Source organism: Echinops telfairi, unplaced genomic scaffold (genome assembly GCF_000313985.2).
Source record: "Echinops telfairi isolate 266 unplaced genomic scaffold, ASM31398v2 ScPeMD7_70;HRSCAF=299, whole genome shotgun sequence".
Lineage (NCBI taxonomy): Eukaryota > Metazoa > Chordata > Mammalia > Afrosoricida > Tenrecidae > Echinops > Echinops telfairi.
The window spans coordinates 34,420,744-34,438,730 of record NW_022103968.1 but is presented as its reverse complement, the minus strand read 5'-3'; the positions used below and the strand labels follow the sequence as shown (position 1 = coordinate 34,438,730).

Here is a 17,987-nt window from a genome sequence, read left to right as displayed (position 1 = left end):
GCATTTAACTGGCATAGTCCCACCTACTCATTTGGTGGGATTTACAAGATTATGACTAGAAGGGACATATTAAGTAATTCACTGTAACACACTGGGACTCACAGTTATCTTCATTTAAATAACTGTTCTAATGCTATGCATTTTGATCACCTTTAATGATTGAGATCTTGAAAGTAATTTATATATTTCACCAAGGTCTGCGTTTTTTTGTTGAGCATGTATTTTATGACAGATAAAATAAAGATGATAAATCACTTTAAGGCCAATCATGACTAAGTCCCTAAAACAACATATCTTAATTTCTGCCACTATCCATGAGCTTTCCAGTAATGTTTCTCTAGACTGAATAAGTATTACTGTGACTAAGGCCCATGTGGTGACTGGATTATTTGCATATGTGCACAAAACATTTAGGGAAAGTTGTCATGAATCCACTGGTGTGTGTGGAGTATCTACAAAATAGATGTACAAAATATGTACCCAATGCATACACAGCAGTCCTGATATTCAAGATGCCCTCGTAACCCCACTCAGCCAGGTCAGATGTCTGCATTTCAGTCATCCCAATGACACGTACACAGAAGAGCTATGTAACGTAGTCAGGGTGAGAATGATAGGACCTAGCTTCCAAGGTTGTTATGAGGGTAATCAAATTAATATATGCAGAGTGCTTACAAAAAAGCCTCACATATCTTAAGTACCATTAAAAGAAAGGGATTCAAAAAGTTCATGGAAAAATTCCATTAACCTTTATTTCCATTTCTCCAAACTTCTTGAAGGCCTCTCAAATAGTCACAAAATAAAACCCACGGCTAACTTCTGCTGGCCCTGGATCAGGACGCCAACTGCTATAGCGGACTGGAAACATGGGGCTTTCTGCTCCTGTAAAGAACTACCGTCCTGAAAACCTACAGGTCTCTAAGGGGGACTTTCCCCCTTGTCCTGTCTATGGGCTCACTGAGTTAGAATCAACTGGATGGCAATGAGTGAGTCTGATCTCTCCCCTTGAAACTTTGCATATGAGGTTAAAGCAATTGCACGTAAAGCACCACACATTTCGTGAGACTCAAAGCCAAGCTGAGAGTCTGCATTGCAGGGAGGCAGGGAGCACCCCAGATGGCTGTGGGCGATGCTTTCTTAGCAGCAGAGCCCCCGTGGAACTGAAACAAACGTGCTGTCTGAGTCTGTCTAGTCTGCGTTTGAAAGAAGACTTGTCGGTGGTTTCCATAGTCACAATGAGAGGCTTTCTCAGGTAAACCATGAAAACACTAAAGCAGAAGGCACGGGCATCAGTTCCGATGGAAAGGAATGCCTATTTGTAATTGGGAAAAGCAGCCAGATGTTCAATTGAATGAAGAGTATATTGGGTGTTTTAAAAAATTCTTAGGTAGACTTTGAATTAGGACTTAGAGAATACTGATTACTTAAAGGTTCACTTTTAAGAGCCTCCATGGTTCTTTTGAAGTATTACTACTAGGAAGCTAAGGAGAAGAAGGGACCTTTGTGCACAGTAGGCCCACGTGACATGGTGCTAGATTGGCCATGGTGATGCACAGGGCTTTGAATTTTCCCGCTAATTCTGTGTCTGGGTACAATTCGGCCCGGCTTGCTCTGTTCATTCATTCATTCATAAGCATCTATTGAGGGCTTGCTCTATGTCAAGAACTATGCTAGACACTGAGAACACTGTGGAAAGCAACACGTCCTACTAGTCCTTACAGAAGAATCTCCAAGAAAGGAAATCGACATTGATGAAGCTTTTTCTCAAGCCTTTCATCACTCTTCTCACCATCCTTTTCCCAACAAGCTCCACTTCTTCCCAGTCAGATATTCTAGCAACCTCTCTACTCCCAGCAAAGCCTGTTCGCAAATTCACTGCATCTCCTGGTGTCATCTGCTTTTAATTAGAGACAAAGCCATAGCCTCTCATAGTGAAGTAGAGAAAGATGGAATTTAAAAGTTATAATAGAGTTAGAGTTCATTTGGATCAAGTGGTCACTCACTTGATAGCAAAGGAAACAGCCAAAGCTCAGGCCCAGATGTCCCATTCCCTGCCCTGCCCATTCACTATACTCTGATGCTGAATTCAGGAAGCTCTCAAGCAAGTCTTGAGTGGGGGTATATGAGATAAGTGGCAATACTGTGGATTGGGTCTGACGTGCCTTAGTCTTCAAAGTGACATCTTTGCTATAAAATGGTTTTTTGTTTGTGTGTCAGTTTTTTTTTGCATCTAATTTGTCCAATGCATTGTGCCATTTGATTTCCTAACTGCTGTTTCCATGGCATTGATTAGAGAGTCAACTAAAATTAAATCCTTAACAGCTTTAATTGCATCCCCAGTTATTGTGATCTTGCTTGTTGGCCCTGTCGTGAGAATTTTTGTTTTCTTTGTGCTGAGGTTTAATTCATAGTGAAAGCTGTACTCTTTGACAATAGTAAGTACCTCAAGTCTTCTTTGCTTTCAGTAAGCAAGGTTGTGTCATCTGCATACCATAGGTTATTAATGAGCCTTCTCAAATCCTGATCCTGCGTTCTTCATCTAGTCCAGCTTTGGGGATTATTTGCTCAGCTGAAGAAGTATTGTGAAAGGATACAACTCCGTGCACATCTTTTCTGATTGTGAAACACTGTTTCCCTTTGTTCTGTTCCAATGAGTACCTCTTGGTTTATATACAGGTTGCTTTTAAATGAATGTTCTGGTATACCTATTCTTCAAATTTGTTATCCATAATTTGCTATGACCCATACAATCAATCATATGCCTTTGGCTAGTCAATAAGAGAGAAATAAACATACATCTCCACCACCTGTGTTCAAGAAATTCAAGCCAGACTCAAAGAGGATGTAGAAGGAGGGAGATCATTGCTGACACCAAATGAATCTAGAACAAAAGCAGAGAATGCCAGGAAGATGTTTACTTGCATTTTATTGACTATGCAAGGCCATTCAACATACTATGAGTTGCACTGAGAAGAGTGGGAATTCCAGAGCACTTCATAGTGCTCCTGAAGAACCTGTACATGGACATGAAGCAGTCATTCTAACAAGAGAATTCTTAATGGTTTTAAATCAAGAAAACTGTGTGTTAGGGTTGTGTCCTTTCACCACACGTACTCAATCTGTATACGCAGAAAATAATCAGAGAAGCTGGACTAGATGAGGACGTGCTTGGCATCAAACTTAGAGAAAGAGACATTAACCACGAGTGAGATGCAGATGACACAGCCTGGCTAGATGGAAGCAAGGGGAACTTGAAGCATCTGCTAACGAGGATCAAGGACTGGAACCTCCAGTAGCGACTGCAATCAACGTAGAGAAGATCAAACTCCTCACAACTGGAAGAAAACAGTGAAGTTGTTAAAGATTGCATCTTGCTTGAATCTACAATCAATGCTCCTGCTTGCAGCAGGCAGGTAATAAAACAATGTATTGCATTGGGAAAATGTGCTGCTCAAGACCACTCACTTCAAAGTGTTGACGAATTGCAATGCCTCTTGGTGGATTAAGATGCATCTGACCCAAGAAAATACCCATGGTATTTTCAATCGCCTCATATACATGTGAAAGCTGGACTTGGAGTATAGAAGACCAAAAAAGAATTGATGTATTTGATTTATGGTGCTGGGGAAGAATATTGATAGTAGCATGGACTGCCAAAAAAACAAACAAATCTGTCTTGGAAAAAGTACAGCATAGTGTTCCTCAGTAGAGAGGAGGGTGAGACTCTGCCACATGTTCTTTGGACATGTTATGTCAGAAGAGACAGTGCTTGGAAAAAGACATCAGGCTTGGTAAAGTAGGAGGGCAAAGAAAAAGATCCTAGACACGTTGGCTTGACACAGTAACTACAATGATTCAAGCACAACCACAATTGTGAGGATGGTGCCGGACCAGGCAGTGTTTTGATCTGTTGGACACAGGGTCGCTATGAGTCAGCATCAACTTGACAGTCCCCAACAAAAAGAACAACATCTATCTGGTATTCTCTGTGTTCCACCAAGATCCATCTCACATCAGCAATGATAACCCTCTTCCGAATCCAGCTTAACTTTTTGGCCATTTCGTTAGTAATGTACTGCTATAACTTTTTGAATGGTCATTCGTAAATTTGTACTTGCATATTATATTAACGATATTTATTGTTCAATAATTTCTACATTATATTGGATCACCTTTCTTTGGAATTGGCTCAAATATGGACCTCTTCCAGTGGATTGGCTAGATAGCTGCCTTCAAAAAAAATTTTTTAACCTGTTCTTGTGAATTAGGTGAGGATTTACAGATTAGACTATTCAACTCTTCAACACTGTATCAAACCTTCCAACGACTTGCCCTGTTCTTGTCTTTTCCCCCATCTCCTTCTTGCTCCATATTGTCTTCCCTTTCATCCACATTGACCTCTACTCCATTACTTGCTCTCCCTCCCCCTCCCCTTTTATTTTAACCCTCCTACCCCTGTAACCATCAAAGTCTGTTTCTTTTAGAGTGAAAGTCTCTGCTTGATTGTTTCCCTGTCACAGTGATCTCAGACAATATTTATCCTTTGCGATTGACTAGTTTCACTTGTCATAGTGCCCTCCAGTTTCATCCATGTCACAAGGTATTTCCCAGATTTACCATGATTCTTCAGCATTGCTCCGTGGGAACGAGGGAGCGCCGTCAGTGCTGCATCCACTTGGTAACGCGATTTGGCTTTACCTTCTGGCTTTTCACCAGTGCCGTCTGTGTGGCTTGGACTGCGTTCTTCAATATCATCGGTTCTTAATCGAATGCTACTGCTTGAAATGTTAAACATCCATGCGTACTTTTTGACACAACGATTCAGTGTGTTCCTTCATCATCTTTGGATGCTTCCTGCGTTGTTCTATTCCCTTAAATAGACTTTAGCTGGATTTTGTTAAAACTACTGTATATGAATAGTCATCACAGCCATTTGTGTGGGCAGTTTTCTGAATGTTGCTTCTTGGACAAGGCATATTCAGAAGTACTACTTCTTTTCTCCTCCTCTTTCTCCTTATCTTCAGAGCTATGTGTCATATAGTATAGCACAAGTGACAGGCGCAGCATCAAATTATCCCATATTCTTTCTAACAATCTAATGAGATTGTTAGAAATCTCATTAGATTATTGCAATAATCTTATTATTTCCCACTTAAGAGTCTAAGAAAAGACACATAACCAGTCACGTGGCCAGTTAGTCATGGTACCAGGCTTAAAACCCAACTCCAAATGATTCCAAAGCCTCGCTTTTTTGTCACAAAATGGAATGCCATTAGGACTGGAATATTCTCATCCAAGCTGCATCCTTGCCTCTCAGGGTTCATTGACCACAGTTTGCCAGTCTAGTCGTAACTTCTAAATCCAGAAAAACAAGAAAGGAAAATGTAAACCTGGTCTTAGACATCCTGAACTTGTACTTGGAAAATTTCAGATTTAATTCAAGGAGGTGAAAAGAGAAAAGACTTTTGAGAGTCTTACAGGGAATTTTGGTTTTGTCTTTTATTCATATTGTAAGATCACCCAGACAGGAAATTACGCAACAGGTATATGACAGTGCATGTTCCACAGAAGACTGCCAGCCCCTCGTGCCCTCCTCAATCACCCCCTTTTTGCTACTGTTCCGGTAATATGCACACATTTCCTCTTCCCTGATACTAACAGGATGGCTTTGTACTTGTTAACCTTGATTAGAATCTTTTCAGTGATTTGGGAAAGAGCCAATAGAAAAAGAAAGAGGAGGAGAAAAAACAATGAAGCAAGAAGTGGAGGAAGAGGAAAGATGTTTAAAGAGGATGAAAATAGATGGGGATTTTTGAGAGCTGTTTTCTGAGGTGGAATGAATTCAAAGGAAAATGGCAGAGAAAGGAGGGTGGGGACATGTATTTTGGAAAGAACAAAGGATATGCTGGTAAAGGAATAGGTGAGGCAGGTCTGGAAGCTCTAGAGCTACCCTGTTTCCCCGAATATAAGACAGTGTCTTATATTAATTTCTGCTCCCAAAGACGTGCTAGGTCTTATTTTCAGGGGATGTCTTATTTTTCCATGAAGAAGAATACAGTACACATTTATTGTTGAACCAAAAAAAAAAGGGACATTTATTGCCTGTATACGGTATGGTAGTAGTTGTCATCACAAACCAGCATAACCAGACAAACTGTGAGTCCTACAGTATTAAGAATTTCTTGTTTCCATGTACAACAATATATGGTACATTTACTCATTTATTCAATGATAGCCATGTCATCATCTTCTGGAACATCATCATAACAATCCAAACCCTTATTTTCGGGGAGCTCTTATTTTCCGGGGGATGCCTTATATTTCAGCGAGAGGCAAAACTGTAAGTAGGTCTTATTTTTGGGGATGTCTTACTTTCAGGGAAACAGGGTATTGACACTTATCAGCTGAAGAGCTTCCCTGCCCTCAGAAGTCAGTGGGGAAGAATGGAGGAGGAGAAGTTGTGGCCTCAGCGGGGAGGCATTTGGGGATGGATGCTATCAGCAGTCTAGACTGGATGTCTGAGCGTGTGGATCTCATATTCTATTCTAAACAAGATCAATGCTCAGGCTCGCTTTTTGCTGTTGTTCTTAAAGTACAATGATACATAAATACTGAGTGAATATTGAAGTAAAAAGACCGGGAATTGAATACGATAGCAATATTATCTCAGAAGGAAAAGAAAGTTAACTTAGCGTAGAAAACAAAGGATAAAAAAATGTGAAAAGGAAAGGATAAAAGCAACTTTGACCTGAAATGCATTTATTTCCTTTATGGCTATCATTTACATCCTTGTCTGTTTTTGTTTTGTTTTGTCTTTTCCTCACCAGGAGCCTGGCAAACAACAATCTCCAGACACTCCCAAAAGATCTTTTCAAAGGCCTGGATTCCTTAACAAATGTGTAAGAGGAATCACAGTCACCGGCTCATTACTTAATGTGCTGTACTTTCAAGGGGACCTGGTCTTGATTAGGAGAATTTTAACGAGGTTTCTGGTAATTGGATGGGCTTTGGGGTCTCCCGTGGTCTTTACCATTGGGAAGTCGGACTAAAGAGCCTGCCGGCCTTCCTTGACAAAGGGTGTGTTTGTATGGGAGGGGGTGACTAGTGGGCAAAAGGGAGGCCCGAAGAAACATGGCAAGATCCTTTTGCCTTTTTTCAATGAGGCTCAGGAAAGGGGGCCACAAATGAAAAACATAAAGGAGTCTGGGAAAGTGACTTAGTAAAGATGAAAGGTTATGCCCCTGGTTGGTCAGTCAACACAGAGATGGAGCAGGAAATGGGGGAAGGGAAGAAAGTTTGCCCCCTTTTTTACTTCTCCTTAGAATGAACAACTTCTTAATTCCCAGGAATTTGGCTTAAGCCCCTGGGAAGGGAATGAATTTAATTATTTTTGACCCTTTTTTCAAACAAAAGAGCTTTCAAACTTTTGACTTTTAAGCCCCAGAATGAAAGACCTTTGCAAGGAATGCGTAGATTCTGCTGTGAGCAGAGCAAGTAGGATAGGCTCAAAAGCAAGCTCTCTTCACGGAATACTCCCCAGAGCCCCAGCAGGAACAAACAGGAACAAACGCAAGGATATACAGAAGGAGAAGATTGCTAACGGTCCTGATGCTTTGCTAGAGAACAGCACGCAGAACAACTTTTCTAACAGCAACCAAAAAAGAAAATCTGAGCCACGTAATTTCTTCTAAACTCAGCATTTAGTTTAATAGCGCTAAGCTAATGAAAAACTTTCTTTGTTCCTTGCAGTAAGTAGCTCCCCTCTCCTTCCCTCACCCCTGTCACCCCCAAGTCCTAAATGATGGTGTATTTCTAAGAGAATGCCAGGCTCCGGACACTTTCAAGAGAGTAGCTGTGCTGGTTCCCAATAGCCCAGAAAGGCTGGCACTCATGATTCTGGGTCAGAGTATTCTTGGGAGATGAGGTCAGTCCTGGGAATGTTCTGGAAGTTAGATGATACTTCATGGCAGACTTGGGGAGGCAGCCTATTGGGGGCCCTCAGGCCCATCCTTGCATTAGCCTGTACTCTATTACTAGGATGGGGAAGAAATGGAAATTGGCTGGATCTCCCTGGGGAATCCCATAATGGGTTGGGCCTCTTAGGCCTATTTTGATATACCCATATCAAAAATTATCTTAGACGTATAAACACCAAGCCAACTTGCCTTTTAGTGGATTTGGGTCCTGTTTTGTTTTCTTTAATGTATGTCTCATAATATTTTTTTAACTGGGCATTTAAAAAAATCACTTCAAAATTATTTTCATGTAACATAAAGAGTAGACAATATCTATCATAGGAGTTCAATGTGACCAAGGAAGAGTTTAAGAAGGCAAGAGAGAATCCCTGAGCATTAAGCCACGCAAATAAACAGGGAAGTTGACAGATTGGGGTCATATGTGGAAATTAATACTATCCATGCTGCATAGTTTATTATAGGCATGAGATATTGTACTTTTGGGTTAACTCTGCTGTGTCCAAGTCATTTCCCATGAAACTGAATTTGTAGCCCACGAAAGGGGATCAGGAGTAATTAGCCTGTGAGGAAGAAGAAACAAAACTAGCTCACTCAATTTAATTAAAACGTGACAGTGTGGTGGGCTAAGCATTGGGTTTCAAGTCCAGAGGTCTGTGGTTCAAACCTACCAGTCACTCCTCCGGAGAAAGGGCTGTCTGTACCCACAAATATTCACAGTCTCAGAAGCTCCGCGGAGCAATTCTATTCATCGACTGTAGCTCTACGAGCCGAGCTGACTCGATGGCAGGGAGTTTGGTTGGGGGTTCTCCTCTAGACCTGTTCTAACACAGTGACCGCTATACACACACGGTCACCGCGTCCTTCAACTGTGGCCAGTGCAATGGACCAACTGAATTTTACAGTTGATTTGATTTTTCTAACTTACATTTAAACACGGATTCTCAGTTTGATTATTGGAAAACGTTTAAGTGTGTTTGAAACAAATTAGGTGCGTGGATCTATTTTTCAATAAAAAATCTAATGAAATCTCATTGAAGATCAAGTCTTTCTGACCAGATTTTAGCTTCCAAATTGAGATACACTGCCACACATTGGATTTCAAAGACAGTAATTTTCAAAAGGATGTACAATATCTGAATTTTTACATCGATTCCATGTTGAAATGACACTATTTTGTGTTAAGTGGGTTCAATAAGGCATGCTATTAAAATTCATTTCACCTGTTTCTTTTTACTTTTAAAATGTGGATATAGACATTTTTCAATTATATTTGGGCCTCACACTGTGTGTTCACTGGACAGTGCAGGTCCAGACTGAGCTGCCTTTGGATTAAAAAGGGAGGGAGACAGTGAACTTCATTGGCTAGGGAGCTCTCAAGGACACACTGGAGTAATGATCCAACCATCTCAGACCTATGTATAGACCGCAGATATCCAATAAGAGAGATACGGACAGATACATATGCACACCTATACTCATTGTAGCATTGTTTATAAGAGCAAAAAATGGCAACAGCCTAAATGTTCTTCAACAAATGAATAGATAAGCAAAATGTGATACATAACCACATTCAATGGAATACTACACAACCATAAAGAGCAACAATGAGTCCAAGCATATTAGCACATGAAGGGATCTGACGGAAATCATTGTAAGTGGCCGGCCGAGTGAGGCAGGGCTGAGAGAACCTGTCTTGCTCCACGGGCGATAATGATAACTAAGATCAGTTCCAGGACTGACCCCCAGGAAGTAGTCAGACATATCTCCACTCTCCAACTGAATTCTGGCCTCAGCTGTTTCTCTCACAGCCCTCTCGATTTCTCCTCTGGGTTCTGTAATCCACTGCAATGGCCACAAGAACCAACAGATGACGCTTCCACGTAAGTGGATTATTAAGGACCCGAGGACAACTCGGACACAGGACCACAAAGGCTGTAGCAGTCGTCCTTCTTCAGCGCAGGACACTAAATGTACCCATGACATTGAACAACTAGTATGGAGTTTGGGAACCAAGTTTGCTGTGTAAACTTTCACCCAAAACATACAAAAATATTATTTTTTAAAAGGTTACACTCGAATAAATCTCTAACCCCAAGGTGAATGGTCAGTGCCTTTCAGGACCGATTTGTAGGACAAGATGTAAATTCTCAGGCCAAGGAAGGTCATGGTATACGCGTCACTGGTTAGAAGAGAATTCATGCTCGTGGGGGAAGGGCCTCATGCAACAAAAGCAGCAGAAGTTTGTCTTTCAGGGACCTGCGGGGAAATGCATTTAACTGTGACTGTAAACTGAAGTGGCTGGTGGAATGGCTAGACCACACCAACGCGACAGTGGAAGACATCTACTGTGAAGACCCCCCAGAGTACAAGAAGCGCAAAATCAACAGTCTCTCCGCCAAGGATTTTGACTGCATCATTACAGGTAAGGTATTCAAACCATTCCACTTCATTCAACTCAAATCGAGGTTACATGTTTGCATGTATGCATGAAGTGGTTTTTTTGTTTGTTTGTTTTACATCTTCAAAATCAACTGGACAGTTAATTTTTTAAAAGTATTGGAGCTCTTAAAATGCCATGTGTCTAAGAGCAAAGTAGAATTGTCATTTGGATTTGTTCCTTTACATGCAATGTGTTTCTTGTGACTATTTGAAATCTAGCCAAAGAAAGGGGCTTCCGTTCAGTTCTCATCACCAGTTCCTTTACTTTTGCAGAATTTGCGAAGTCTCAAGAGCTGCCTTATCAGTCACTGTCCATAGATACGTTTTCTTATTTGAACGATGAGTATGTAGTCATTGCTCAGCCTTTTACGGGAAAATGCATTTTCCTTGAATGGGACCATGTAGAAAAGACCTTCCGGAATTATGACAACATCACAGGTATGAGAAAGAAGCCTGATCATATTTGGAACACAAAGCCTTGGGCCAAGAACAGGAAGAGGAGGGGTGAGGGAACGTTCCGGTCAGATTGAGAATGATTTGAATCCCAACTCTACCATTGACGTACTATGTGGCCTGAGACAGATTTCTCATCCTTAATCTGGTGATTTGTAAAATAGGAACACTACCTACCTCACAGGGTTGCTATAATACAATCATATCTTCAAATAAATTAGCATAGGACCTACCATAATAAATACTCAATAAAGAGTGGATTATTTTTCTTCAGGATTGGACCAGGGGTCACAGAGTCTAATCAAAGTTCAATCACACACCAGATAGGCATGCCACTTACTCTAACGAGCCCCTCTTTTCTTAACGGTAAAACAAGGAGCTAATTATAAACCAACGAGTCTCAAGTTTTGTTGCACCAATATTGCTTACGTCTAGAAACTGTTCATGCTCCCTTGTGGCCAAAGAAAAAAAAGGGTTTCAGTCACTCGATGAACCGCTGTGGACCCTGCACATCTCCTTTGGAATTTGTTGTTAACTGCCATTGAATTGGGCCCCTGACTATGGCGCCCTCCTGTGTTCCAAAACAGAACTGCTGCATAGTGTTTGGGGTTTTTTTTTGGGGGGGGGGTAGGGAGGCTCTAGTCTTTGTGGAAGCAGATCTCCAGGCCCTTGGGTTAAACGCAGTCCATCGCAGAGTGACTGCTGGTGCCACCCAGACGAGACGCAGAGCCCTGGCGTGAGGCAAACTATTTCCAGTGTTCTTCACATGACTTTGGTCACAGGACCCAAGTTTTTCCCATCAACACTTTTTCTTAAGTGATATTGGAAGTTTCTTTCCTACCTTAAGTATATATATATATATATATTTATGTATATTATATGTGTGTATATATGCATAATATATATGTTTATTGAGTCATATAATAAAACGTGGTGCTTACTCTGAAATATTTACATCTTTCCTGCCTTACCTGCTCCTAAAAACATTCAAACCATCACATAAAAAACAGGGCTGGGGAGTCTTTTTTCTTCCAAGGGCTATTTGGATATTTATAACATAATTCATGGGCCAAACAGTCCATTAACTCACCTTCGTGCAATGGCTGGCTTTTCTTTGTGAGACGTATGATCTTGGCTGGTATGATGATGTCTTGGGCCTTACATGGCCCACAGGTGAGATGTTCCACACCCTGGCACAAAGGTCACCCTTTAGACAAAGCTTGGTGGGTCATAATTAAATTTGTTCGTGACCCTCAGCTCCATTGCGCAGAGAACCAAGATTGTTTGGGCCTACTTCCTTTAACGTGAGGTTGCTCAGATGAAAGTATGCTCTCTAAGCTGGGACCCTCTCAGACAGAGCCCACCTTTTTTCTCGAGGGAAAAGCCGTTGCGTCTCATGCTCCTGTGGCCCCTCTCAGTCTTCCAGCGCCCTGCAGTCTCAACTGGCTTCCTCCCGCCTGCAGCGCCCAGGTCGTCCATTGCTTTGCTTGAGCACTTGAGAAAGAAATGAATCCTAGTTTGTGGACTTCGAGAGGCCTCCTCGGAGCTCAGTGTCTAGGATGACAAAGATATGGCACATATGCTGTCACTGTTCCCTCCAAGAGGCTAGACAGACTCGGTTCATCTGTCAGGATGCTCTTCCTTACAGAGCCCAAGCAAGGCCACGGGCTCCTTCTCGGCACATTGCTCCAGATAGTCGCTATCGATCCATACATGTGTTGAAATCTATTGATCATCCCTGATTGAGTCCAAACCTCTCCTTGTAAGGAAGAGGAAATGGAGTCTCAGAGCAGTTACGTGATTCTCCCAAGGTCACACTATCAGTTTAGTCCTGATAGGGGTTACAAATAAAAAAACATGTTGCTGATGTGTGGAGCCAGCTAATGGAGTGGATGTGAAACACACTGCCTCAGAGCTCCTAGAACTACAGCAAGGTAGGGTCTGGCACTAAGCATTGACCCACCTCTTTTTGGATTTCCGGAACCAGGCCCCCTCTAGGAAACCCAAAGCAAACTCCCTGGCACGGAGTCAATCCTGACTCCTAGCGGCCCCCTAAGACAGGACGGAACTGCCCTGTGAGTTTCCAAGACCGTATCTCTTTAAGGGAGTGGAAGGCCTCGTCCTTCTCCCACAGAAGGGCTGGTGGTTTTAAACTGCCAACCTTGAGGATCACAGCCCAATGCATAACTAGTAGGCCACCATGCCAAAAGGACTCCTCTCTCTCTAGGAAGGAGATCAAAATCTATTGATACTTGTCAAACTCTTACCAACATGATATTACACCAGACTCTGGACATATCAGTCCAAGTATTTCCCAAAATACCTTCTGGGGACCAGAGTGCCTGGCTATAGCCCATTTCATTTTCCTCAAGGATTCTTCCCCTGCTCTTCTCTCCTCCCATCAGTGGCCTAGCGTGTCAGAAAAGCCACACGTGGCAGCTCCCTTGCCTCCTGAGAGGAAAGCCAGGTGGTTCTAGAGTGCGGGCAGGTCATACTCAGAGGAAGGCACTTCCGGAAGAGATGTGTGCTGCCCGGACCGCAGCTCAAGCCTTCCGAGGCTGATGCCAGATGGCTGTGAGACGCTAGCCCAAGTTGGAAACCTTGAGACTACTAACCTCAACCCAGCCTGTGCTGACAGCCCTGAGGCACTAGATCCGAGTAGGCCTGGGTTTGAATCTCAGCTCTGCCCTTTTTCTAACAGGCTTGAGCTTCTGTTTGCCCCATCTGTAAAAGGGAGAATAATAACCACATAACTCATAGTCTGGGAAGATTTCATGAGATGCTTGAGCAAAGCACTTAGTAGGTAAATGAGAGTGTGCCGTGGAATGACTGCAGTGCACTGACAAGGCATGGGGAAGGCGTCTGCAAGACTGAGAGGAGGAAACCCAGACCTTAGGCACGTGAGATGATGGCTCATTTGTTGGTACAATGCCCCCGGAGGCACGGAGGCACGGAACTTCAGGACCCTGGAGACCAACCTGACCTCACCGACCCAGGGTAGCTCCTGTTCCAGGCTGAGGTGGGGGGAAGTTGTGTGTGTGCACATGCTCCAGAGGGGATGGCCAGACAATTAATCTCGCCTTTGTCTCTCCCCCAGGCACGTCCACTGTGGTGTGCAAGCCAATAGTCATTGACGCCCAGCTCTATGTCATTGTGGCCCAGCTGTTTGGTGGCTCTCACATCTACAAACGAGACCGTTTTGCAAATAAATTCATAAAAATTCAGGATATTGAGATTCTCAAAATCCGAAAGCCCAATGACATCGAAACATTCAAGATTGAGAACAACTGGTACTTTGTCGTTGCGGACAGCTCAAAAGCGGGGTTCACCACCATCTACAAATGGAACGGAAACGGCTTCTACTCCCATCAGTCCCTACATGCCTGGTACCGGGACACCGACGTGGAATACCTAGAGATCGCCAGGACGCCTCACACACTCACAACGCCTCACATAATCCTCTCCAGTAGCTCCCAGCGTCCCGTCATTTATCAGTGGGACAAAGCGACGCGATTGTTCACCAACCAGACGGACATTCCCAACATGGAGGATGTGTACGCGGTAAAGCACTTCTCGGTGAAAGGTGACGTGTACATTTGCTTGACGAGATTCATAGGCGATTCCAAAGTCATGAAGTGGGGAGGAGCCTCCTTTCACGATATTCAGAGGATGCCGTCGCGAGGGTCCATGGTGTTCCAACCACTTCAGATAAACAATTATCAGTACGCAATCCTCGGCAGCGATTACTCCTTGACTCAAGTGTATAACTGGGACGCAGAGAAAGCCAAATTTGTGAAATTCCAGGAACTGAATGTTCAGGCACCGAGGTCCTTCACGCATGTGTCAATTAATAAGCGTCACTTCCTTTTTGCTTCCAGTTTTAAGGGGAATACACAGATTTACAAGCATGTCATCGTTGACTTGAGCGCGTGACGCGGCTGCCGTCAGAAACGTCCCACCGGCACGTACGTGACCCGGATGAACTCAATGCATGATGACTCTTCTTAGCACACTTGCAAATGAATGCCTTTCAAACGCTCAGACTGCTAGACCCAAGCACTACCAGTATCTCCATCCTTAACTGTCTCATCCAGTGGTGTGGGAAGTTACTTTTATATGACAAAATTGAATTGTGTAACTGTTCTTTGCAGTAAAGATGTGTAAATAAGCGTTTCTTGGTATCGGTTACTCTGAAAGAAATATTAATATGTACTTTTCCATTTATTTATTCACGTGTTCAGAAACAACTGCCAAATAAAATGTTTACATTTTCTTTCATGCCCCAAAGGTAATTTTTGATAGAGGATGCTTTACTCTTATTGACGGTATGTCGGGAGTATAGTTGTACACAATAGGGTTAGAGCTGGCTCGAGACGTTAGGGTGTAAATAACGAGTGGAAGCAAATCACTGCCCTTAATGAATGGGCAGGTTTATCGGTAGAGCTGGAGCCCAGTGCTTCCACAGGGCAGGAGATGTAGGATGAGCCCCGGAGGTGAAATGAACGAAAAGAAGGGTAAAGGCTAGTGCCTTTTACAAGAAGAGCAATTTGAAATAAAGCACAGTAAGAGCCATCTTTTTTCTCTCCTGTCAGCCCTGGCTACAGCCATCACTCAGACAATTTATAGGAGGCGATAAATCAAGATTTAGATTTTCTAAAACCTTCCTTGGGGACTGTCTACCCATCTGACGCTAGAATCATCAGACAGTTGAGAGAGTTTGAAGTTTTTTGGCACTTGTCTCACATGTACGTGATATGAGGGTCTCGTAATCTGATGCAGGATGATTCTAGATGCCAGTCTGGGGAGTGAATGAGCCTCAGATGGCTGGTGTTTGGTCCTCTAACTTCCGGCTCCTAGATCACATGTCGAGGATATGTTTTATACAATAGAGTTAGACCTGGATCAAGAATTGAGACTGAATAGCAAGCCACTGTATTATGCATGTGACACAGTAGGCTCTCAAAAAAAAAATGGTGTTATAGAAGCAAGTGTATCCTGTTCTAATACAATTGTAAGCTTTATTCAGTACTTTGACCTAATCAGTTTGTCTTTACTGAGTACCTATTAAGAAGACAGTCTTGTTCCTGGGAGAAGGGAGGAGTTGAGCAAGGGTAGGACAGGACATGGTCCTTGTCCGCTGAGGTCTTGCAAAGTTAATTAGTAAATTAGAAAACAAAACAAAACCCTATGAGTGCCATGTGTCACATGAACATCCCGGATTATAAATATCATGGGAATATTTTTTAAAATGACTTTCTACCATTATTTAAGCTTCAGAGATGATGTTCTTTCAAGCGTCAGAAAAGATATCCGTGGCACAAATTGACTACTCTGCATACTGCCTTCCCAGAGGAAATCCGAGCTACTTCCTGTGTGTTCTTTCCCAGACTCCTTTGCCTTATGACTGGGGTGCCGGTGGGCAGAGAACAACCCTCTTGCCCAGCACAAACCTGGCAGACTCGAGGCATCAAACGTGCTGATGATGGTTAGATAGTGTCTTGGGCAACATTCTTCATGAGAATTATTTATGTTCCTGAGGTCTGCCCAAGAAGTAGATTCCTTTACTAAGCAGGACAGATGTGAACTTTGGCATTAGGGTGATAGATTAGAAGAACTCTTAACTCATTCTCCAAACTACAGAACAAGAAGGAATATTGTTTTCTTTTCTTTCTTTTTTCATTTCTTTTTTTTCTAGTAAGCATCACCATATGCTGTTGGAGAAGACCTCCTGTGCTTGGGACAGACTCTGTGAGTTCAGTTGTGCTAATGGACTGACTATCTGTAGGCAAGTCCCTTGAGTTCTGTAGGCTTCACCTTTAGCTGTCAAAGAGGGTCAATAACATCTACTACAAGGACAAGAAGGGAAGAATTTCATGAGATAATGTATGGGTGTTGGATTGTGTTTCCCAAATAAGGTCATAACAGTATCTCCCTCCACCTATCTGCTCCATGAGACTCTTGACCCCATCCCAACCTGAGGTGGTGTCTAATTCCTTTCTTCTTCCATCTGGCTAAGTTTGTGATTTCTTCGTAGCAACAGACTATGACAGGAACGATGGAGTTGGTCAGAAAAAAGGTGATAAAGTCTCCACCTTGTAAACTGGAGCTCTCACTTTGGAGCCCCGGGCAGCCGTCCAAGAAGTAGGGCCACCAGTCTAGGAGGAATACCAGGAGCCTTGGTTGACAGCTCCCACTCAGGTCCCAGCCTATAGCCAACACCAACCACCAGACACGCGATAGAAGATGCTTCAGTTAACTCCAGCCCACAGGTCTTCCTAACTGAGGCGCCAGATATTGTGGCACAGAGCCAAGCCATCTCACAGGCGCCCTGTCCAAATTCCTGCCCCACAGAAGTGAAGAGCACAATAACATGGTTGGTCTAGACCATAAGTTTTGGGGTTTTGACACAGCAACACTATTTGAATAGCATGCAAAAAGGTTTCCCACAGAACTGACTTGACTTAGCACTCACCAGGTAATAGCTTTTATGACTAATAAGCTCTACACCCAGCATGTTGCACACCTTTGAACCATGCTCTCCCTTATTGTCTTATGTAATTCACTGTCATTTCCTTTTTAAAGGATATGTACCCCCACCTTTTTTAAAAATAGACATATTATTAGTGTTCTTATTCTTGGCAGATCAGGAGACAGAGATTAAAGTCTGCCCTGCTCGTTTTCATAGAATCATTCACCGAGTTAGTAAATGGATTCTCTAATGCACCTGAAAACCTGGCACCCAGAGATGTGAAGTGAGATGGGACAGGTAGGCCTTTCCCCACCCTCACCTGTCTGCACGGATCAGATCATCATGGGGAAACGGTGGTAATCAAGAGTCAGAGGTTGGGCCCTGTCTTCAGGGCCGGTATTCCCCCCACTCCTGTTGCTCACCACCAGACACTCCCTTGACCCACCAGGCCTGCCCTATCACCATGAAGTCTACAAGGGTTTGGGGATGGGGAATGTTGGTGATAGTGGTGGTCGAGTGTTGCCTACCACCTGCCCTATCCTGGCACCCACTGTGAGAAGGGACTCTTCTTATCCACCCTCTGGCCTGACCCTGCAGCTTCTGTGCACCTCCCTTTCCGCTCCTTCCCGTTCCACCTTCCCTGCTGATAT

At 43.1% G+C, this 17,987-nt stretch overlaps 1 protein-coding gene across 2 annotated transcripts in view; it reads left to right on the top strand.

Moving 5' to 3' along the window:
- The window catches only part of LGI1 (leucine rich glioma inactivated 1), a 42,242-nt gene extending 27,101 nt beyond the window's left edge, over window positions 1-15,141 (top strand). Inside the window, exons 5-8 of one of the 2 annotated variants that reach the window (XM_004701061.4) lie at window positions 6,828-6,899; window positions 10,229-10,398; window positions 10,689-10,853; window positions 13,966-15,141. In XM_004701061.4, coding sequence (XP_004701118.1) covers window positions 6,828-6,899; window positions 10,229-10,398; window positions 10,689-10,853; window positions 13,966-14,801 — 1,243 coding nt within the window. In that variant the 3' untranslated portion in view covers window positions 14,802-15,141. The remainder of the gene's footprint in view (window positions 1-6,827; window positions 6,900-10,228; window positions 10,399-10,688; window positions 10,854-13,965) is intronic. The other variant, XM_045291350.1, reaches the window with a different exon arrangement.
- Window positions 15,142-17,987: the final 2,846 nt, after the last annotated feature.